Source organism: Osmerus mordax, chromosome 19 (genome assembly GCF_038355195.1).
Source record: "Osmerus mordax isolate fOsmMor3 chromosome 19, fOsmMor3.pri, whole genome shotgun sequence".
Classification (NCBI taxonomy): Eukaryota; Metazoa; Chordata; class Actinopteri; order Osmeriformes; family Osmeridae; genus Osmerus; species Osmerus mordax.
In genome coordinates, this window is record NC_090068.1 from 1,482,022 (window position 1) to 1,500,088 (window position 18,067).

General features: G+C 41.2%; 1 protein-coding gene across 1 annotated transcript; it reads left to right on the top strand.

The window, feature by feature from the left end:
- Positions 1-14,882: 14,882 nt before the first annotated feature.
- Positions 14,883-16,247, top strand: LOC136963504 (THAP domain-containing protein 6-like). The gene is made up of 4 exons (XM_067257657.1): positions 14,883-14,962; positions 15,565-15,745; positions 15,901-15,996; positions 16,098-16,247. The coding sequence occupies exons 1-4, from the start codon at positions 14,883-14,885 to the stop codon at positions 16,245-16,247; spliced, it is 507 nt and encodes a 168-aa protein (XP_067113758.1).
- Positions 16,248-18,067: the final 1,820 nt, after the last annotated feature.

An 18,067-nucleotide genomic window follows, 5' to 3' on the forward strand; every position in this document is an offset into this window, starting at 1 on the left:
CTGGCACACCTTAAATCCATCACTGACCCTCTACTGGACCCCCTGCAGTTTGCCTACAGAGCCAACAGGTCTGTGGACGCTGCAGTTAACATGGCCCTCCACTTCACCCTACAGCACCTGGACTCCCCAGCATCCTATGCCAGGATCCTGTTTGTGGACTTCAGCTCTGCCTTCAATACCATCATCCCCGCCCTGCTTCAGGACAAGCTCTCCCAGCTGAACGTGCCTGATTCCACCTGCAGGTGGATCACAGACTTCCTGTCTGACAGGAAGCAGTGCGTTAAGCTGGGAACACAAGTCTCTGACTCCCGGTCCATCAGCACCGGATCACCTCAGGGCTGCGTCCTTTCTCCTCTGCTCTTCTCCCTGTACACCAACAGTTGCACCTCCAGTCATCCATCCGTCAAACTCCTGAAGTTTGCGGACGACACCACCCTTATTGGGATCATCTCTGGTGGAGACGAGTCTGATTATAGGTGGGAAGCGGCCAACCTGGTGACCTGGTGCAGCCAGAACAACTTAGAGCTCAATGCTCTTAAGACAGTGGAGATGGTTGTGGACTTCAGGAGGAACACAGCCCCACTCACCCCCATCACCCTGTGTGACTCCCCAGTCAACACTGTGGAGTCCCTCCGCTTCCTGGGCACTATCCTCTCCCAGGACCTCAAGTGGGAACTGAACATCAGCTCCCTCATCAAGAAAGCACAACAGAGGATGTACGTCCTTCGGCAGCTGAAGAAGTTCAACCTGCCAAAGACAATGATGGTGCACTTCTACTCAGCCATCATTGAGTCCATCCTCACCTCCTCCATCACCGTCTGGTACGCTGCTGCCACTGCCAAGGACAAGAGCAGACTGCAGCGTATCATCCGCACTGCTGAGAAGGTGATTGGCTGCAATCTGCCTACCCTTGAGGACCTGCACACCTCGAGGACCCTGAGGCGAGCGAGGAAGATTGTGGCCGACTCCTCCCACCCTGGACACTCCCTGTTTCAGTCACTCCCCTCTGGCAGAAGGCTGCGGTCCATCAGGACCAATACCTCACGCCACAAAAACAGTTTCTTCCCTTCTGCTGTTGGCCTCTTCAACAAGGCCAAGGGACCACACTGACTCTAATGACTTCTTGCTTAAAACACACTGCTTTTTGCACTGCATTACAAAAATGGTATCTTGTACATTTGTATTTTTTGTAATATTTGTATTTTTATATTGTAATTTTCGGGCAACTTATATTTGATTTTATTGTATATTTAATTATATTCTAATCCCACTTAGTACTGCTAGTTTATGTACCATTAGTATAGATAGTCCACATATTTAAATTTTAGGTATATGTTTATTGTATGCACCTTCCTGCCAAAGCAAATTCCTTGTCTGTGCAAACTTTCATGGCGAATAAATCCCATTCTGATTCTGATAAATAATACCTTTTTATCCTAAGTATTTGACCTTGGTTACAAAGGGTCATTTTGGAGTCTCCAAAAGGCCCTTTTAGAAAACGCCTGGATGTACTCTTATAAAAACGTGTCAAATATGAATATATTGTGGTATTATGTTTGACTTTTGATTTGAATTGGATAAGGCTTCAACCTGTGGTCCAATTTAGTCTTCCAGCTAATACCTACCACCTCTAGGCCTCTTCAGGCTTCTGTTTTCAAAACAAAATCTAGGCGGAAATAGAAACTTTCACTTTCCTTGTGTTCAAGCTTCTATTACTCAACACCAGTAGGACTGACAGGGGTCCTGACAACAGGGGAAATAACTTCAGTGTCAGCTTTCAAAAGAGATCATTTACATGCATGTACTCCAAATGGTTCAAGAACAGCTTTCAATTTACTTTGGGTATGCTGTTTAGGCATTTTCAGGCAAATTTAACAGGATTATGAAAAGGTTTTAACATACTTCCGTGACATCACAAACTTTGATCATGTTTTTATATGTTTGTCTGTGATCTGTGTGGTCCAGGCATACACATACTATGGATAAAAGGAAAGATGTCACTGAGATTTGTTTGCATGCTCAATGATTAAACCAATGACTTGCCAGATCAGAATAAAACAAGTGTGAGGCTCTGCTCCACCAGATGTCCATTAAAAGTCTGGTATTGAGACCAGCCACTCCAGAATATATCAAATACCTTAAAATTGTTCTGGCCTATATGCATGCAATGTACAATTAACAAAATAGTTAACCAACACTACTTATTTATAAAGAAATAGGGCAAATTATGACTTAATTGCTCAAAAAAAATTTTTTCTGTTTTCTACCTCTGCAAATCATGCAGGTAAAGGACTCTTTCAGGTGGGTAGCCTGGGGGCGCGGGATGTTGATGGAGTCTCTGGTGACCAGAGTGGACAGCTCCCTCATTTGGTTAGCTACAGCCTCTAGACCTTGGGAGGCCTCCAGCACTTCTTCAACTTTGTCCAAGACCTCCTGCACTCCAGTCATTTCTTTGGGAGAAGTAACATAAAACAGGACAAAGTTAATAATTTAGTTGTTTTTGATAACTTGGACAGTGACAACAATGTCAAACAACATTTTACATAAAGTTTTCATTCGTATACAGCATCAGTCAAAAGTCGGGAGAAAACTACTAATTTTCTTGCATGAGAGAATGTGTCAAAGCAATTGAATGGTAATATATACACTGCTCAAACAATTGAGGGAACACCTAAATCACACATTGTGTCTTGATGAAGGAAACATTTTCAAGATGAAAATCGTTATTGTACATTGTGTTATTCATTGAGAACAAAATGACATAACAAAGATCAACGGAAACCAAAATCACCAAATTGAGGCCTGGATTAAAATGAACCAAAAATCTAAGTAAATGATTGAAATCAGTCTGTTCCGACTCATAATGTGACTTATATCAATAATAATGTGGAAAGTAGTGTGTATGGCCCAAATGTGTTAAGCAAGGGATACCATAGATTGTAAAAAATGTGATCTGCCGCCAACGATATGTTTCTAAAGAGGACCCAAACACATACCTGGTCCTTTTCCTTCTCAGTCGAATACAATTTGAGTTGGACACAGCATTAATTTTGCGGGAATTTTGCTTCCAATACATTGACCCTGGGAAAGAAATTGAAAACAAACCACACAATGAAATGTATACTCAGTTCTGAAAAAGTGTTTTACCACCATAGCCATTATTGAATGACTCAATGTAACATAATGTGATAGGAAACTTCAGGTAAAATACAGAATCATAATTTTATTGAATCAGTATTTAGCATTATTGGGTTAAATACCTCTTGTTCCTTCGGTGTCCAACACTTCGCACCAATTGGCATCCGTCAGCACCATTGACTCAGTTGTCTTCAGACCCATCATCACTTTTTCAATGATGCTCGGTACGTTTGCTTCCATTTCTGTGAACCGTACCATCACCACACTTACTGCGACTGGCTTTCCATTCTGTACCTCACCAATGCTGATTGCTCTATAACACAAAATAGAACTAGAGAGGGTACAATTTCTGGGGAAATTGTAGGGTGTGCTTGCTTGCGTCGGTTGCACAGGGGTCCGTTTTTGAATGAAATTTTTACAACTGATTTCTGTATATTTTATATGAAAATGCATACTTATTATTTATAAAGATTAAATAGATTTAAAGGAATATTTTTTTGCTGCTCATTTACAACTGAAAATACGAGTGAAGTGTAGAATGAAATAGATGTCTTCTCATTTCCCCTGCAAGAGGCAGCCTCATCGTTGAATCAAAACGAATAAATTTGGCAGACCGGTGTAAAAATTTACCTAATCTGTGACTTAAACGTCATTTTAAGTTTTTCCCTTCTCGTGATATTTTCAGGCATGTAGCCTACTCATTGCATTCATTCATTAATAAAGAACCCCCTTTGAAGATTATTCTACGACGTTACCCGGCAGTAGAAGATGGAATCGCGATTCAGACAGTCCCATCTGCTAACTGAAAATATGCCCCCCAAAACGTAAATAAGCTTGACATTTATTTAGTGGAAAATCGCTCATTCATAAAAAGCTCACTGGTAGCGATCATTGTCAGTAACAACGCAAAATGCGATATAGCCCTGTGTGGAGAAGCTGCCCCGGTAAATTGTACTACTACGGTACAGTACTAGTACACTACTGCTGTGTTCGTCTTGGTAGCGATTGCGTTGGTTGAATTAGATTTAACGTTCCGTTGTACGGTTTAGGCTGAAATTAATTATTTTCATGAACAGATTGGCAACGTTTAGGCTGTGGCAATGAAGTTCAGGTTAGTAGTTAGATAGACTTTTGATTAAGTAAGGGGAGTGCCGAACATGTTCTGTCGCCGTTTGACTTCCTACAGCTGTGTAGATGTTTTTGTAGTGTCTCGCGTAGGCTACAGCATTGCAGTGAGCAACACTGGTTTGAAACCACAGGTAATGATAATTTCACCAACAAATCGTTTACTAATGTCAGAATAAACTCTACAACGAAAATGTATATGTGAGGAATGTTTATTTTAACGATTGAAAACAGATAACGCTACATCATAGACCACTGTAGTATGTGTTGCCCGGGCAACACAGGCTAATGTCATGATGCTAATACTTCAGTGAAATAGTAGACTACTGTTTCCGAAAGTAGATGTACTTCCTTAATAATATCAGCTTATACTGTACATTACACATGACAATTGTGTGTCATATCACAAAGTAAAATGAGTAAATAGTTATCACCCTGGCCTCTTTGCTTGTGGCGTTCCTGCAGCTGCCTTGCAGTAAAGCTATAGTTAGCCTAGCTATCCCCCAAGTTAACAGATGCGAAACGAATATTCTGCTACAGGTAGTCACGCGTGTTTTCGTGACGTTAGTGACGTAGTGACGTTAGTAACGTCAGTGACTGTGGCTAGCAAATTAGCCACCGTTAGCTTCACTTTTCACCACAAAAACGCAATTTCTACTTAAACCATGCAACGGAACGTAAATAAAAATACAACCAACGCAATCGCTACCAAGACGAACCTTTTGACACCGCCGTTGTGTATGCAATTGCTAGTAATCGGGTTTTTCATGGTCAAGTAAACGCACCAATCACCTGTGTGAGAGACTGAGTGGTGCGTGTCTGTCGTTGCCACGGTGATGGTGCAGCTATGAGGGCAGAGAAGAACAGAAATGTAGCTAGAATCCACACCTCAAACAAGTTAACCTAGGCGCAAAATTGTACGCCCAATCCAAAAAATAAGGATATTTTCCGAGACCCAAGACTGCCGAAACCAGAGATGTCCTTTATATGTCTGTGCGGTCAGAAATACGACTCTACCTGCAGTTTCAAAAACGTGTTCCTTCTGCTTTCCTGGTGCGTGTTTGTTTGGTTACCACGGCGATGGAGCAGCTGTGATCGCTAACGAGCTGGGCAGAGAGAATAACAGAAATGTAGCTAGAATCCACACCTCAAACAAGTTAACCTAGACGCAAAACTATACGTCCAATCCAAAAAATAAGGATATTTTCCGAGACCCAAGACTCTGCCGAAACCAGACGAGACCATACGACTCTACCGGCAGTTTCAAAATCTTGTTCTTTTTGCTTTCTCTGACGATTTTGTCACCAGATTTGCATTGGTCTCTATGGGGCGAGATTTGGACTTTGTCTCGCTTTCGTGGGGCTCTGAACAAATGTGTACGTCTGTTGGATTCAACAGACAACTGTCTACGACCAGCACAAAATTAGCTATCTATTGATCCAAAAATGAAGCATGAAGTGCGAAAATTGTGGCAATGCTGGCAAACTAGAAACATCCGAAGCTCATGCCTCCACTCTAAGCGTTTCAGTCTGCACTCTAGGGTTTCATGTACACACCCATGTAAATCTCAGAAACGGCTTGAAAAAGTCATGAAACATAATCAGTGATATTGAAAAAAGTTGAATAGATATCAAAAAGCTGAATTATTAAAAAATAGTTTAGGGTTTTGTCAACATTTAAAAGTTTAAATGGTGGCTCTAGCTGAAAGATTGAGGAAGAAGAAGGATTTGGAAGTTGAAGAAGTTTAAAGAAGTTTGAGAGGATTTGAAAGAACTCCATTGGAAACCCATGTTAAAACTAGAGAGGATACAATTTCTGGGGAAATTGTAGGGTGTGCTTGCTTGCGTCGGTTGCACAGGGGTCTGTATATTTTATATAAAAATGCATCGGGCCTACTTATTATTTATAAAGATTACATAGATTTAAAAGCATCTTTTTTTTGCTGCTCATTTACAACTCAAAATACGAGTGAAGTGTAGAATGAAATATGATGTCTTCTCATTTCCCCTGCAAGAGGCAGCTGACAGGCTGAATCAAAACGAATACATTTGGCAGACCGGTGTACAAATGGACCTAATCTCTATGACTTAAACGTCCTTTTAAGTTGTCCCTTCTCGTGATATTTTCAGGCATTTAGCCTACTCATATTGCATTCATTCATTAATAAAGAACCCCCTTTGAAGATTATTCTACGACTTTACCGGCAGAAGATAGAATCGCGATTCAAACAGTACCATCTGCTAACTGAAAATATGCCCCCAAAAACGTAAATAAGCTTGACATTTATTTAGTGGAAAATAGCTCATTCATAAAAAGCTCACTGGTAGCGATTATTGTCAGTAACAACTCAAAATGCGATATAGCCCTGTGTGGAGAAGCTGCCCCGGTAAATTCTACTACTACAGTACAGTACTAGACTACTGCTGTGTTCGTCTTGATAGCGATTGCGTTGGTTGAATTCGATTAAACGTTCCGTTGTACGGTTTAGGCTGAAATTAATTATTTTCATGAACAGATTGACAAAGTTTAGGCTGTGGCAATGAAGTTCAGGTTAGTAGTCAGATAGTTTCCCTACTGAAAGACTTTTGAGTAAGGGGAGTACCGAACATGTTCTGTTGCCGTTTGACTTAAACAGCTGAGGAGTTGTTGTTAGCTACTCACACTAGTGTCTCGGGTACAGTAGGCTACAGCGTTGCAGTGAGCTACACTGGTTTGAAACCACAGGTAATGGTAATTTCACCAACAAATCGTTTACTAATGTCAGAATGAATCCTACAACGAAAATGTATATGTGAGGAATGTTTATTTTAACGATTGAAAACAGATACATCATAGACCACTGTAGTATGTGTTGCCCGGGCAACACAGGCTAATGTCATGATGCTAATATGTCAGTGAAATAGTAGACTACTGTTTCCGAAAGTAGATGTACTTCCTTAATAATATCAGCTTATATTGTACATTACACATCACAATTGTGTGTCATATCACAAAGTAAAATGAGTAAATATTTATCACCCTGGCCTCTTTGTTTGTGGCGTTTCTGCAGCTGCCTTTCAGTAAAGCTATAGTTAGCCTAGCTATCCCCCAAGTTAACAGATGCAAAACGAATGTTCTGCCAAAGGTAGTCACGCGTGTTTTCGTGACATTATTGCAGACCGGTGTAAAAATTTACCTAATCTCTATGATTTAAACGTCATTTTAAGTTTTTCTCTTCTCATGATATTTTCAGGCATTTAGCCTACTCATATTGCATTCATTCATGAATAAACAACCCCTTTGAAGATTATTCTACGACGTTACCCGGCAGTAGAAGATGGAATCGCGATTCAAACGGTACCATCTGCTAACTGAAAATATGCCCCCCAAAACGTAAATAAGCTTGACATTTATTTAGTGGAAAATTGCTCATTCATAAAAAGCTCACTGGTAGCAATCATTGTCAGTAACAACGCAAAATGCGATATAGCCCTGTGTTGAGAAGCTGCCCCGGTAAATTGTACTACTACGGTACAGTACTAGGCTACTGCTGTGTTCGTCTTGGTAGCGATTGCGTTGGTTGAATTGGATTTAACGTTCCGTTGTACGGTTTAGGCTGAAATTAATTATTTTCATGAACAGATTGACAACGTTTAGGCTGTGGCAATGAAGTTCAGGTTAGTAGTTAGATAGACTTTTGATTTAAGTAAGGGGAGTGCCGAACATTTTCTGTCGCCGTTTGACTTCCTAAACAGCTGTGTACTGTAGCTAGATGTTTTTGTAGTGTGTCTTGCGTAAGCTACAGCGTTGCAGTGAGCTACACTGGTTTGAAACCACAGGTAATGGTAATTTCACCAACAAATAGTTTTCTAATGTCATAATAAATCCTACAACGAAAATGTATATGTGAGGAATGTTTATTTTAACGATTGAAAACAGATAACGCTACATCATAGACCACTGTAGTATGTGTTGCCCGGGCAACACAGGCTAATGTCATGATGCTAATACTTCAGTGAAATAGTAGACTACTGTTTCCGAAAGTAGATGTACTTCCTTAATAATATCAGCTTATATTGTACATTACACATCACAATTGTGTGTCATATCACAAAGTAAAATGAGTAAATAGTTATCACCCTGGCCTCTTCTCTTGTGGCGTTTCTGCAGCTGCCTTGCAGTAAAGCTATAGTTAGCTTAGCTATCCCCCAAGTTAACAGATGCTAAACGAATGTTCTGGCAAAGGTAGTCACGCGTGTTTTTTGTGACGTTAGTGACGCAGTGACGTTAGTAACGTCAGTGACTGTGGCTAGCAAATTAGCCACCGTTAGCTTCACTTTTCGCCACAAAAACTTAACTTACGCTTAAACCATGCAACGGAACGTAAATTCCAATAGAAGCAACTCAATCGCTACCAAGACGAAACTTTTGACACCTACGTTGTCTATGTAGGCCAAATATTGACTGAGTTTTAGGGGGGCAAAAAGAAATAAAAATAATAATATATATGTGAGAGAACAAAGGTTGCGCTCTCGCCGAAGGCTTGAGCACACCCAAATATTATGAATATTGATTTATATTAATTCAAGCAAAAGAGGTGTAAGAGCCAGGTCGCGGTGACTGTAAAGCCTTTCCATCTTCTGGCTTAATTATTGGCCATGAAGAGACCTTATCCAAATAGGCAGATGCAATCATATGCTCGTTTCCAAAGTGTTCATGCAGTAAAGTCCTTGCCTTTGCAAAGCCAGAGCCGTCAGTCATGTGTTGACAGCTCCTGACAAGTTGTTATGGTTGTCCCCTGGTGTACTGTTCCAGAAAATGAAGGCTGTCTTCAGCATTGTCGGTTCTTTCCTCAATTATTTGTTCAAAGGACCTCATGAAAGCATGGTACTGTAGAGGATCACCATCAAATATTTGCATATCCCTTTTAGGCAGTGATGCAAGACATTGCTGACGCACCAGCATGGATGTTATCTCATTCTGTTTCTCCATTATAGACAACATGTGGCTCGGGTCCCTGTCCATGTTCATGAAAGAAGGTGTATGGACATCTCTACGATGAGGCACTGTACTAGCGTTTGGAACCGTGCTCTGTCTCATAAGCCCCAAGGGCATCTGCCGGAGATGAATGATATTGTCTGCCCTTTTCTGTTTTGTCCCTCCAAAGTGTATTTCAGAATTTCCCATTGCCAATTTTCCCTTCTCATCCCTTCCAAGTTTATGTGGAATGAAGATATCTGAATCGATATTAAGATCTTCAACTGCCTTGTCATGTTCCTGTTGCAGTTGTCTTGTCATGGTTTTCTTGAAGTATGACTCCATGCCATTAGATCGGTGAGAAGTGGCAGTTTGCACCCCAGATCCACAGGTCCTTAGAACATTCACTTTGGCCACTGATGCAGCTATATCTGTGTCAAGCTGAAGTTGTTCCTTTCGTTGTCTTAAGTGCTCTTCCTGCTTCTCAAGAGAATGTTTTTCTTTCAGTAAACCATGACGGGCAAGCAAAGCAGCCATTTCAGCCTCCGCTCTGACACATGCGGATTAAGTAGTAAGTAGGAAACATTTGAACCTTGTTTTCTGCTGCTTAGGTTTGATATACTGTCACGTGGCAATATGTCATCCTGGTCGTCCTCCTGTGGCTCAATGTTATTCAGCTCTGAACGAGGCCTAATGGTTTCTGAAATCCACACTTCAACATCCTCAACAAATCCTTGATTGTATCCAGTGATGCTTGTGAACCATTCGTTTTGGTTTCCTTGTTCATCAGGTGGTATTAAACACATCAGAGATTCATGCAAGGCAGTGGCATTTTCTGACAATTGCAACAGAACGTCCAACTGTGCTTTGACTTGTGAAGCATTTTGTTCATCCTTCATGAGCTCTTTGAGAGACTGTATATGTTTCTTTACCTTGCTTAATTCCTTTTTACGCTGGTTCTGAATTGACTCAATCCTGTTTGCCAGAGCCTTTTCAGTCATTGTGAGTTTTCTCTTTTCCATTTTTGATGAAGTTGAACCAGCCCTTGAACTACTCATCTTGTGCATGTAGACGGATGCAAATCACATATCAACGCAACGTAAAAACCCAACACCGACAGCCGCTGCAATCACATGCAGGTACGCTAATCAGCGCGCTGAAACAACACACATAGATCAGATAGGTCCGCTCCACACAACGCCAGAACAAAAACTCAACAAGTGGTGGTAACCCGTTCAAACTGCGTACCAAGCAAACCGTAGCACAGTACGCCTACAACACAGGTTACATACCACTGTTTGGCTGGGTTTCTCTCGAGCGGCTGCCGTCCTACGATCCATTGCCGGGGCTTGCGTGTGTGGTTTTCGCGTCGTTTCCTTTCCGTTGATTTTGAGGTTGTTTTGCTGACAAATGTAGGCGGCCAATTTGTGATCCTCAAACTCTGCCAGACGCGCTTTGTAGATTTGTGGACACTGCACGCAATCCTGCAGACCTTGCCTCCAGAGGTGTAAGGGCAGAGCCATTCCTATTTCTTCAAATAAACGCTGCGGCGTTTATTAAATAACATTCATACTTGGTGCAGCGTTTATTCGAGGGCAGAGTTTAATTAGTAAGGGTGATCTCGTGAATTGTAGCTGCAGTGCAGCCATAGACAACTTTGTTGCTGGCATTGTGACAAATGAATCATGCTGCTAAAAACGTAGGTTTCATTTACTACCGCTGACCTCCTTGTCTATTCTTTGTTTGTCTATCAGTGCGGCAACTCCCTTTCTCATTGGCTATCAAGGTGTGCGTTGGTAGTACAACTGTCTCAAATACAGGTGTTCTACATTGTGTAGAAATATGAAGCAGCATGCCTAAATGTTCATACACGTTAGCTTTCAAACAGAAAGTTATGTACATGTGTAATAAATACTGGGGTTGAATTTAATCAATTAAATAACCGTTTTCAGATGTTTTTGGTGCGGTGTGTATTCGAGGGCGGCATTTATTACACAACGTTCATTTTTGGTGCGGTGTTTATTCGAGGGCGGCATTTATTCGAGGGCGGCGTTTATTCGAAGAAATACGGTAATTGGTTCAGGTTTTATGGAGCTGTACTAGGCCTACATCATCTGTACTGGACTTCTGAGCAATGAAATCATATATGATGCATACATTTGGGCATACCAATTTATAGCACCGTTTTACTATCTACAAGTATAAGTGTGAATGATAACATTCATGGTTAACATTGTCTAAACATCCCTTAAAGATCCTGTAAAGTGGACCTGGAAACTAGTTTTAAGTACGCCACATCACAGAATAATGTGTTATTAACTACCCATCCAAATTCGAATGAAAAAATAACACCGACAGGTATGTTATGTCTCTCCACCTTCACGAAAAGGCTCAAGACACACTTGTTCCGGGAGTACAACGGTACTTAGGAATGGTTCGCTTGACCCGATGTTAGTTTCCTCAAGGATCACAATGACTCTTGCTCAGAGACTTGTTGCTCTTGTGGTTAGTGGTAACTGATTTAAATTTTTTGTACTCGCTGTGATATATTGTTTTTATTATTGTTGCTTGTTTTTTCCACAGGTACACTTGCACGTATAGCGGTTCATGTTGTTTAATTGTAACTTGTTTAACTACATGCTCTTATGGTTCTTCCCTTTGGCACTTACTTTGGTTGTTCACAATGTGTGCTTCATGTTTTGGCTACTCGCAATGTTTTGTGGCTATCTTGTTGTTATGATCAGTGACCTATGCACTTTGTAAAGCTCTCTCTTGGAAGTCGCTTTGGATAAAAGCGTCTGCTAAATGAATAAATGTAATGTAAATGTTAAATTAGGCTTTGAAATCGTGAAAAAATCAGCAGTCTTCTCTGCTTGAGACTGGGGGGGCGTGTCGCCTGAAGGAGCTGAAGCTCCGCCCCTCGCTGCCTAGTGCCTACCTCCGACACAGATAATGGACGCTATGTCAAGCCGAAACAAAAACGTATAGAATTAGTATTTATTTGTTCAATGAGTGAAACATACAGATGCATATAAATGAAATGTTCCCCTGAGCTGTAACAGTAAAAATGGACACCAGAGACAGCAGACAGTGAGCTCTCCAACTGGGCTACTTCTAACACATTAGCTACCATTTCACCAAAATACCATCATTCTACACCGAGTAGCCTAATATCAATTTAGCGGTTTGCACTAACTCATAGCAGAGATACCTCTGGAAAGGTTATCTAGTATAATTATAACAAGCACACAGAACTGAGTGATGAACAGCTGGCGGCGGTGGGCGATGCTCGGTATGGCTCCACGCTGCAAGAGAAGCCGTGTTGGTGAACTCAGTCTGTCTCTGGTCCATGTTAAAACTGTCCGCCGTGAAATGGTCAGTGCCGAGGCGGCTGTTGGAGTTTATCCGAAGCTTTCCATGAGCGTGGCTCTTCACAAAATCTATCAACCTATTTTTCCTTTCATTATCAATAGGGAACTTAAATGGCGTTGCAGCGCAGCTGTAGTTCTTGCATCCAGGGAAGATGCAGTTGCGGGTGGTGGGAGACATCCTGAAGCTAGCTAGCTAGCTGATGTAGGCTACAATAACAGTACAGCAGGAGGAGCCATTCAGTGATCTGACGTAGATAGGGCGATTTTTTGGCTCCACCCATTAAAACCTGATCTGAAAAACGGAAGAGAAACTGTTCTTCGGTTTAACTCCACATTTCAGTGTGACAAAGTTTTAGCGCTTTGCACATGCTTTCAGGAACTCATTTCACGCGTATATAATGTACTTAGAAGCAAAACATGGAATTTACTTTACAGGATCTTTAAAAACGGCAATTTAATGCAATCTTTACCAAAATGGACAATTCAACTTCTCACCTGAACCCCTGATGCTGATTCATCACAAACCTCAGTGTTTCCCCTACCATTATATTAGGGGGACCCCCAATGGCACCCCCCGCCCCCCCTGGAAGGTCAAGTTAATAATAATAAAAAAAAAATGTATAGAATAAAAAAAAAATATATATATATATATAGCGCCCGATCACAAAATAAGTCATTTAAGGTTACCTTTCCTATAAAACAGGTCTATAGCTTGCTCTTTTATTAAACAAACTAAATGGCTTTATGTTATTTATCTTATTTACACGACGGCGTGTCATTTACATTTAGTCATTTAGCAGACGCTCTTATCCAGAGTGACTTACAGTAGGTACAGGGACATTCCCTCCGAGGCAAGTAGGGTGAAGTGCCTTTCCCAAGGACACAACGTCATTTGGCATAGCCGGGAATTGAACTGGCAACCTTCAGATTACTAGCCCGATTCCCTAACCTCTCAGCCACCTGACTCCCATTTCCCCCCCCCCCCCCCCCCCCCCCCCCAAAGCTGTAAACCTAGGGGAAACACTGAACCTGCTCTACATCTGTATCTTCAGGGTGCTGTTTTTCCTGCACAGTAATTCATCAATTTAATACAGACACTAACCATGCTTATTCGACTGCTGACATTGGTCGAGATTACAGGGATAGGCATATTACTATCCAAAGGATCATATAGGCCTACTTATTATCAGTTAGTATCACTTTTGAGTTGCTAGCCTGCTGGTACTACTATAAAGCACAAAAGCGTAAAAAATATCAATGCTGAGACAAAATACTAATATGAGGCTTTAGGATTTCCTGGCGTACTGCCAGCTCTCTTTCTGCAAGTCACAATTCACGAAGTGTTTCTGACTCTGCCACTTCAGCCAATTAACTTAAATGGCATCATCTTGTCTCGCAGGCTCGATGGCGCATTGGTTAACTTGGAAATGTATTTTTCACTTTTCTCAGCGACGAACATAGTATAGATAATAATACGAATGAGTTTTGCAAATAGATATTTTTCGAAAATTAACAAAATATTGGTGGGGACGATTGTGTCTTTCCCAAAATTTGGTCGTGACTAGTCCCTATGGTCCCTATGCAAACCTACGCCCTTGACTCCCGGAAAAAGTGCGTCTTTAGCCTTTTCTTGAAGGTGGGGAAACAGTCAGTGTCTCTGATGGAGATGGGGAGATGATTCCACCATTTAAGGGGCCAGACAGGCAGTGGCGGAACATTTTACATGGGGTGGCAAGAGGTCTTGGCAGGGTGGCATGGATAAACAGTACGTGGGAATCCCTATATGTGAATGGCTTTAACAAAACAAACACAAAAATACTTTTAAACTACGATAGTTATTGTTTAATCATGCCCTTACACACTACAAGCGTTTTTAATTCACAACAGGAATAAGCGCAGTCAGGGCCAGAGTGGGACCAATTTTCTGAAAGGGAGTGTAATCATAAACATATATACATAGACGCCCCATTGGCCCTTGGCTCGCGTGTCAACTCGCCGCCATCTTGGGGAGGTAATCATTGTTTTGTTACAATGTGTCTGGATGGGAGTTTCGGGAAAAGATACATGGCAATAAGTTGGTATTTCATGGTTCTACAGTGTTTCAGTTATGGTTTGTGCACTTCTTGATGTGTTCTCATGTCATTTTATGAATCTGAACTCTAACGGACATTTTGCGTGACCGGTAATTTAAAAAGAAAGACAAACAAACTCAACTCACTCACAATGCCGTTACTCAGTAACGGTATTGTAGCTACATTCATAAAGCTACATTCATAAAGTCATGAAGTCAAGATGCCTCAGTGTTGTGCAGCTTGGGGCTGTACAAACTGCAGAACAATTACAACAAGAATTTGTGGAATAACCTTTCACAAGTAAGTCTGAACAATTGTTTCTGGTTATATTTTGCCATTATAACATGATCTATGTTGAGAGCTAACTAACAGTTAGTTGGCTACCAGAGTCAGACTATTAGCTAATAGCTAACGTGAAATGGACATGGGGAGCCAAGCCTAACGTTACGTTATTCAACATTTGTCAAAAGAAGAGAATATTGGCCTAACAAAAAATATAGACTATATATATATACAATCTACTTTTACTTGGATGTCGTTAATTATATAGCATATATGGTTGCAACGGGAAAACTTGAATCCCTGCTGTGCCGTTGAGTTCGTTTGTCATTCCTTTTTAAATTTAACTAGGGTGACCAGATTTGAGTTTGTGAAAAAGAGGACACTTCGTTGCGAAGTGATAAGGGAGATACCCGTCTGGTCACCCTAATTAAACGGTTCACGTTAAATGACAGTTAGAGCTCAGATTATAACTGAAACACACTAGACCCATGAAATACCAATTTATTGCCATTTATCTTTCCCGAAACTCATTGTAACAAAACACCTGCGTTTCAGCTGGGCGACTGATATTATATATGACTGTAGTTAGCTGGCTAGCTAACATTTCTCACACTTTGAAGGTTTCTCAAAGAGAAGGAGTTGAGGAGGCAGTGGGAATTTGCTGTTAGAAGGGAAACATTTTCTGCCAGTGACTACTCCGTGCTCTGCAGTGAGCACTTTAAACAGGAGGACATTGACAGGACAGGTCAGATTGTCTGGATTAGAGATGTAGCTAAGCCAACAGTCTTCATTTTCCAAAGAGTAGATCTATCACTAGGCTATAAGGATTTGAGAGCAAGTCAATGTCACACTTTAGTGAAAATGTTTTTTTGTTTTTTGTTTTATGTTTAGGAATCAAAGACGTAATGTATTGTGAGATACTTAAACCTGTTTAAGTATTTTTCCTTCCATTTCAGCAAGTGGCAACCAGGACAACACAAGCCTCAAGGAAGGCTGAAGAGAGCCTGTCAGTGGACTGTTGTCTGCAAGAGACTGAACCTCTACCTAATGTTGTGAATGTGAGTATTTGTACTAGCTATGCATCAAGCATCTGTGATTGTGAGTGATGTGATATAAACATTACTCAAAACATTTTCATCCTTCTTTCTATTAGGAACACCTGTATGCAATGCCTGCATCTCCCACTGGTCTGAAGACTAAATTCAGTAAAGCCTTGGGTAGGGTGAAGAGTCTGGAGAGAGATATGAGGAACACAAAGGTACGAGAACGGAGGGCAAAAAAAATAAAAAATAAATCCTCATAAATGAAGAGCTGAAAGAAAGGCTTGATTTTTACTCAGGTAAAATTAAAATAAAACTTTGAACTTCATGTATATCTTAGGGGTGTACCCAACAGAGTAGTATCTAAGGCAGAAGCGTAACAAGAAAATAACTGCAACATCATGAGTTCAAATACGCACCTTGTAACTGGATTTCCTGCATGTACATTCTAGGTACAAAAAAGTTTACTTATTATTTTAAGGGCACTTACCAATTAGTCTGTGCTAACTGAATTTCAGATCTTCCGATAGGCCTCCTGTCAAAACAGGGCCATGAGTACAGCAAAGACCAGAAGGAGTTTGCCCTCACTCTCCACCTACATGGTCCAAAAGCTTACGCCTATCTGAGAGAGTCTCTCCACAAATTCACCTACCACATCCACATACATTGCAAAGGTATTTGTCATGTCATTTAATTGCACTTTTTAAAATTACTGGTTCAAATACATTATATTACCTCCTTTTTCATTTGATAAAGGTGGATGAGTTATGTGGATGCCAAGCCTGGCCTCAACATGATGATGTTGGACATGTTGAGGAAAAAACAAGAGGCAGATCCAGTCAAATATGGACGTGTGGCGGTCAAGTTGGATGCCATGGCCATCAAAAAGCATGTCCAGTATAATCCGCATACCCAGAAGATGTCTGGATTTGTGGATATGGGGGATGGCATAAATGAGACTGATGTTGCCACTGAGGCCCTCGTGTTAATGGTGGTTGGCCTACAAGGCCATTGGAAGGCTCCAGTTGCCTACTACCTTACCAAGTCTGTGTCCCCTGACACACAGAAGGTCCTGCTGGTTCATGCGTTGGAGGCACTGCACGAGCGTGAAATAAGGGTCATGTGTGTGACAATGGATGGGCATGCCTCCAATATCAGCATGTGTAATCAGCTTGGGTGCCAGCTAAAGGCAAACCCTTGTGAGCCTTTACAAACATTTTTCCCACTTCCAGTGACTGGTGAGAGGGTGTTTGTAATGATGGACGCTTGCTATATGTTAAAGCTGGCACGAAACATGTTACAGGCATACAGTCCAATACAAAGCACCACTGGCCTCATAAACTGGAGCTACATTGTTCATTTGAATGATGTGCAAACCCAAAACTTTTTTTGGTACTCCACGTAGATTATACACCCTTGAATATATCAACGACTCAACGGAATCAGTTGAGAAATGTAAACGCTAAAGTGCTTTTTTTACCAGAAAAGCCGCAGCTCCACCGTTCACTTGCGTTTATTTACAGGCGAGTCATTACCTCCCCAAGATGGCGGCGAGTTGGCACGTCGCAGCAATGTTCTGAAGCAGACAATGGGGCGTCTATGTATATATGTCTATGAGTGTAATGGCCCAAACCAGCCCATCCCCACCAGGGGCCGAGCCATACGTTGAACATTCGGGGCTTAACCTGAACCAAGTCAAGGATTTGATGTGATTTGAAATCGGAACTTCACATTAATGCTCGCGCGTGAGCGCAATTTTTTGCATTAATTTCAGTGCAAAATATTTTGTTGAGCTTTATGTAATATGAACATTGCGTTGGACTCATATTGTAATATTTCCGGAAATTACAACCCAAATTGTTACCTGAAAGATTCGGGGCTTTTGAGAAAACATTTTTCCCACCCTTGCAGGGACCTAGATTTATGAAGTGACAGATCTTTCTTTTTTTACCTGGCTTTTTCAGTTCCTCCTGGCATCTTTTTCCCATCCATTTTATTATTTTCGCATCAGCTTAATCTTGCTAACTCCCTCCACAACAATAAATCATGGTTCAGGGTTGTCTCCATGGCAACAACCTTGGTA